Here is a 6,204-nt window from a genome sequence, read left to right on the forward strand (position 1 = left end):
GATGTCTTAAAGGACGTCAATTTTGATTGTCTATTGCCTTTTAAGGAGTTTGTGTCTAGCTCTTCCGACTCCAATGAGAAAGAGGAAAAACAAACGTCCACGACATGAAACGCGAGAAAACAAAGGCAGTGATTTTTCTACATTTTTTAAAAGGGACCTGGGCCTTTACAATTGGGAAAAATCATCGACATTTGTATCAAATTGGGAAAAATCAAAAAGATTGAAATTCAACCTTAATTGGCAGGTAAAATGAAATACTGGTATATAAGTAAATGTAACATCATTTATTCAATTTATTTGCTAAAAAGTAACAAATTAGACACAGTTCTAAATTCTTAACCCTTTTTTTAATCTTTGAAAGTTGTCATTAATTGTGACCAATCTATATTTCCATTTTTTTTTTTTTTGGCCATAATGGTAGACATAAGAGAAAATCTCTCTCGTAATAGCCATTGAAGATAGACTAATCTGACATGATAAATGACAAATCATTTTTTTTTTCAAACTAATTATTAAAGCTTTTTTATGACCCTAGCTAATCATAATGCTGCCATTTCTCTGCAATACTAGTTGCATCTGCCGGATGTAGAAACAGTTTGATTTTTATGGAATCAGGAATGCTTACTGTAGAGTTACTAGTACTTGGATTTACAAATAGAGCTACGTTTTGCCGGTTCACATGCACATTACACTTTCTTACGATGTATTTATACAACAGGTTTGACATGACCATGTGTTTTTTAAGTCTTGTAAACGCTCGACGTAATCTGCTGTTTCTTACTATTATTTTAAGAGTCTGAATGACCGAGAACAATAGCGTTCCATTTTAGATAAGTCGTACGTAAAAAATTCAATATAACAAAAACAACATCGGTTTTGTTTTGGGAAAAAAGCAATAGAAATTGGGAAAAAATCGGTAATTTTTGGGAGGGGAAAGGGCCGATATTCGGACCAAAAGCGTATGTAGAAAAATCACTGAAAGGCTAGGTCAGAAACCGCACCAAACTTGTTCTCTCTAGGCTTTCCGTATAGCCTGGTTCCCTGTCCCTGTTATGCTTCGTGCATTCCTGCCCTGGCAAGGATGAGCAAAATGACCAGGGTATTTTCCATGCAATTTCGGGACGTCTCTACTCGTTACTTGGAAATCATCACTTCCGTTCTTTCAGTTTCAGAGCTAGGTATCGAAGATGTTTTGCTTTAGAAAAACTAGGTCAGAAACCGCGCCAAACTTGTTCTCTCTAGACTTTCCATATAGCCTGGTTCCCTGTCCTTGTTATGCTGCGTGCACTCCTGCTCTTGCAAGGATGAGCTAAAGAACCAGGCTATTTTCCATACAATTCCGAGACGCCTCTACCCATTACATAGTTACAAATCATCACTTCCGTTGGTTTCAGTTACAGAGCTAGGTATCGAGAACGTTTCGCTTTACAAAAGCTAGGTCAGAAACCGCGCAAAACTTGTTCTCTCTAGATTTTCCATATAGCCTGGCTCCCTTTCCCTGTAGTGCTGCGTGCCCTCCTGCCCTGGCAGAGATGAACCAAAGAACCGGGTTATTTTCCGTGAAATTCTGGGACGTCTCTACTCATTACATAGTTAGAAATTATCACATCCGTTGCTTTCAGTTTCGGAGCTAGGTATCGAGAACGTTTTGCTTTACTGTATGTTTTATACGTCAACTGTAAATCGGCAGACGTTAGAAGGGAGTTATTCATTTTTGACGCTAGATCTCACCCGACACCGGGATCAAGTGGATTTAACGGACATGTAGTTCCATATTACGGCGGATGTTCTTTCATATAGTTGTGATTGGGTTCTATTCAAGTATTAGCTGCTGGTAAACAGGTCGGCAGGTAGACAGCTGCTGGTAGACAGGTCGGCAGGTCACAAGTCGGCAGGTAGAGAAGTCGGCAGGTAGACAAGTCGGCAGGTCGACAGCTCAGCAGTTTCTGGTTGACAGCTGTTGGACGACAGGTCGGCAACTACCTCTAGACAGGTCGACGCATCGACAGTTATTAATTTTCTGCATTTTGAATATTTATTCTAAGCCCCTTGTAATGTAATGTGTTTGCAAGTACATCAACAATATATTAGAAGCATTTTCTATATTATAGTTTTGGTGTCCCCTGCCTTTCATTGATTGTTTATTTTGCAAAGGGTAATTATTAATGAAGAACTTTTTGATTAAGATATTTAAATCTTAATTGTATAATTTTATATACTAGTATTCATTCACGATGCACATCGGCAACGTAAGGTTTGAAGTATTTTTTTAACTGCAGGTCAACAGCTACGAATTCTTATGAATGTTTACGATTCCCCCTATAAACATCCTATTGCAACCGTTAATTTCACCACTCAGCATAAAATAAATTTTGTCATATAATTAAAAAATACAAATATAAATATATTCCAATTTTCTTTAATGTCGTCGTGAATTACTTTTAAAAATTTTATCTACAATTGTGCAAGCAACTATTTACTCGATAATGTCAACGGGGTGGAACTCCGATAAGTCTATCAAAAAACGACTAAATATGTCACCGTTTTCATGCCCAAACCGATACCGGTACATGAATTCGTTTAACACATACATTAAACGAGACGGTATTACACCCTTCATTTTCTTGACCCTCAACTCCACCAGTCCCCCCCACAAACCCTCAATGGTGTTCATGCAGCAACCGTCATCACTTCTGAATTCCACCGAATGATTTACAGCTTTGTGTGCAAACCCATCGTTTTCTAGACCGTTGTATGCTGCCCACATATCAGAATAAATGGTGGATCCAATTTCTACATATTTCTCTATGATAGGAATTATTGTATTTCTGTCCTTTCGTTCCAATTGCAGCACCGAATTTCTTGTGTTTCTTTCCACCATTCCAAATACCCAATATTTTTGATTCCCTGTCCCTCGGTGATACTTTCTCTTCTTTCCGAAAAGACTTTCATCAATCTCAATTATGTTGGAGTTGATATCCGATCCTAGTTTTATTGGATTTCTCAGCAAGGCACTGGAGCATACATCCCGAAAAAATGAGTACCAGTCAACGTATGTTTTGTGGTCTACCTCTGGCAACAGCTTCGCGCTTTCATATATTTGAAAATCCACGGCAAAAAAATACACTATCTGCATTAACACGGTCGGTCGCAATCGGCTTCTCTGAAATTAAAAATGCAATCTTTTATCAATAATTTTCAAATCAAAATCAATATTTGATAATGGAATACATGATCAATATTCACGAAAGTAAAACATACAAGAAATTTAAAATAAACTCAAGGAAATTGCATAATTTTTCACAGCCAATAAAATTTGAATATACAGAGAGCGAGATTAAAATCCTATTCATTTCAACACCGTTGTACGTCTTGTGTTACGTTAGTAAAAAAAATTGCTTGTCATTTCAGCCCCCCTTTTTTAAAAATTGAATTCCTAGGTCTAAGAATATTTCACAAGAATTTTAAAAATTCTAAATAATCAATTTCAATGAAAAAAAAATTTAATTTTCCGGAAAAAAAAAGATCACCCCCTCTTCTTTTTTTAAATTTAATTCCTAGGTTTAAAAATATTTCGTCAGAACTTAAAAAAGAAAATTTTAATAATCAATTTCAATAATAAAATAAATTTTCAATTGAAAATTAAAGACAAAAAATTCATATTGCCATCTTTCCTTGAATTTAAAACAAAATAGCATCATATGTACATGAATATATTCCACTCAATCAAATACTTACAGAGAATATTGTACCACTCCTGATGGATTTCCTTGAGTAGCAAAGTTTACATCGCCATACTTCACCATCACTGATGTCATTTTTCTTCACTATTGTCATGTCTTCTCCACAATTACATTTCATAATAGACGGAATTAAACCATTACACCTCATAAATTGAATACATATTTCCACCGTTTTTAAAACTTCCATACAAAATTTAAATACTCCAGGCACCCTTGGATAATTTTCCTTTCCATCAGCCATTTCGTAAATTCAAATTATGAATAACAAGAGGCCCAAGGACCTTAACGGTCACCTGAGTACAATACAACAATTTAGAGGATCCATAAACTGATAAATGAAGCTTTGTTGCCTAACAGCAAGAAAAATAGTATGATTAGCATCAACAAAATAATTGGTCTAGTATCTATCTGCCCCTCCCCCCCCTCCCCCATTTATCACTATTCCCATGCGGACTATTAACAAAATGTCTATTATTTAACCCCATATTATTCCTTCTCACAATGGCCTCTCTTGGCTGTTGAAGAACATTTAAAAAGATAAGTTATTTTTGTCTCATTTTTATTCATCTATTATTTCCAAGTCATTAAAACTATGAAAGTACTTCTTTTATTATACAATAAATTTTCTTGCATAATTCTCTTATTCTATTAAGCTTTCAAATACATTATGTGAATTGATTAATTATCAAAGGTGAATGGCAAAGGGGAATAATTTTGCTCAGTAGGAAACAAGTTAATAGAGAACTGGCCAGGACCAGAAAACTTGACTAAATGGTCCAGGTGTTCAAAATTCTGGTAAAAATACCCTTGCTTATTAAAACTTTTACTCTGTTTGCCTTGAACATCCAGAGAAGCATAGACGATTTTCAAAGAAATGCATTTTCATCATATTATTAAATAAATAAAGCCCCATCCTTACACCAGAACATCTGACCCATTGGCCACGAACTCACAATTCTGGAAGAAGCACCCTTTATCATCATAACTATACACTTGTTTCTTTAGTTTAAAACCAGTAGTAGATAAAAATTTTTGAAAGAAATTATGCATTTTCACTATATACATGTAATCAATAGAGCTCCCCCCCCCCCGCCAACACCAGAACCCCTGACCCAGGGGCCATGAAATTCACAATTTTGGAAGAGGCATTCTTCCTTATCATAACCATGCACTTCCTTTGTTAAAAAATACCCAGGAGCAGAGAAGAAGATTTTGAAAGAATTCATGCCTTTTCCCTAAATAATCAATAGAGCCCCCCCCCCCCCAATAACACCAGAACCTCTGACTCTGGGGCCATGAAATTCCCAATTTTGGAAGAGGCACTCTTGCTCATCATAACTATGTACTTAGTTAATTTATTTAATACCTAGGAGCAGAAAAGATTTTCAAAGAATTAATGCATTTTCACTATATAATCAATAGAGCCGCCCTCCCCCCTAACACCAGAACCCCTGACCTTGGGGTCATGAATTTCAGAATTTTGGAAGAGGCACTCTTGCTCTTCATAACTATGTACTAAGTTAGTTTATTTAATACCCAGCAGCAGAGAAAAGGATTTTCAAAGCATTACTGCAATTCTACTATATAATCAATAGAGCCCCGCCCTAACACCAGAACCCCTGACCCAGGGGCCATAAAATTCACAATTTTGGAAGAGGCTTTCTTGCTCATCATAACTATGTACTTAGTTACTTTATTTAATATTCAGGAGCAGAGAAGAAGATTTTCAAAGAATTCATGCATTTTCACTATATAATCAATAGAACCCCGCCTTAACACCAGAACCCCTGACCCAGGGGCCATGAAATTCACAATTTTGGAAGAGGCATTCTTGCTCATCATAACTATGTACTTAGTTACTTTATTAAATACCCAGGAGCAGAGAAGAAGATTTTCAAAGAATTCATGCATTTTCACTACATAATCAATAGAGCCCCACCCTGGCACCAGAACCCCTGACCCTGGGGCCATGAATTTCACAATTTTGGTAAAGGGCTCAATGCTTATTACTATGATGCCAACAGTTTGACTGCTTGATGTCCGGGAGTAAAGATTGATCGATTATATATTGTTTTACGTCCCATTCGAGAATTTTACACTCATATAGAGACGTCACCATATACCGGTGAAGGGCTTCAAACTTTTGACCTTTACTCGGCACTCAGGGCCATTGAGCAGTGAGGGATCTTTATCGTGCTAACGCCTACCGTGACACGGGGCCTCGGTTTTTAAGGTCTCATCCGAAGGACCCGCAACTTTCACTTCAAAGTGCCGAGCGCATGGCGAAGGAACAGTTGCTACCCATTCTTTATCGACTTAGGTCAGTCGCGGCCGAGATTCGAACTCACGACCTCCCGATCACGAAGCAAGCGCTCTACCGACTGAGCTACCGTGAACGGTCGGAAGTAAAGAAGATTTTTAAAGATTGCATTATTTTCAGTGGTTTTAGCCCCATCGCTCA

General features: G+C 37.0%; 1 protein-coding gene across 1 annotated transcript; it reads right to left on the bottom strand.

The window, feature by feature from the left end:
• Positions 1-2,476: 2,476 nt before the first annotated feature.
• Positions 2,477-3,837, bottom strand: LOC133189198 (uncharacterized). Its single transcript, XM_061324604.1, has 2 exons — positions 3,739-3,837; positions 2,477-3,163 (listed from the first exon to the last, which is right to left on the bottom strand). The coding sequence occupies exons 1-2, from the start codon at positions 3,835-3,837 to the stop codon at positions 2,477-2,479; spliced, it is 786 nt and encodes a 261-aa protein (XP_061180588.1).
• Positions 3,838-6,204: the final 2,367 nt, after the last annotated feature.

Source organism: Saccostrea echinata, unplaced genomic scaffold, assembly GCF_033153115.1.
Source record: "Saccostrea echinata isolate AGI-Se365-2 ecotype Australia unplaced genomic scaffold, CSIRO_AGI_Sech_v1 ptg000017l, whole genome shotgun sequence".
NCBI lineage: Eukaryota > Metazoa > Mollusca > Bivalvia > Ostreida > Ostreidae > Saccostrea > Saccostrea echinata.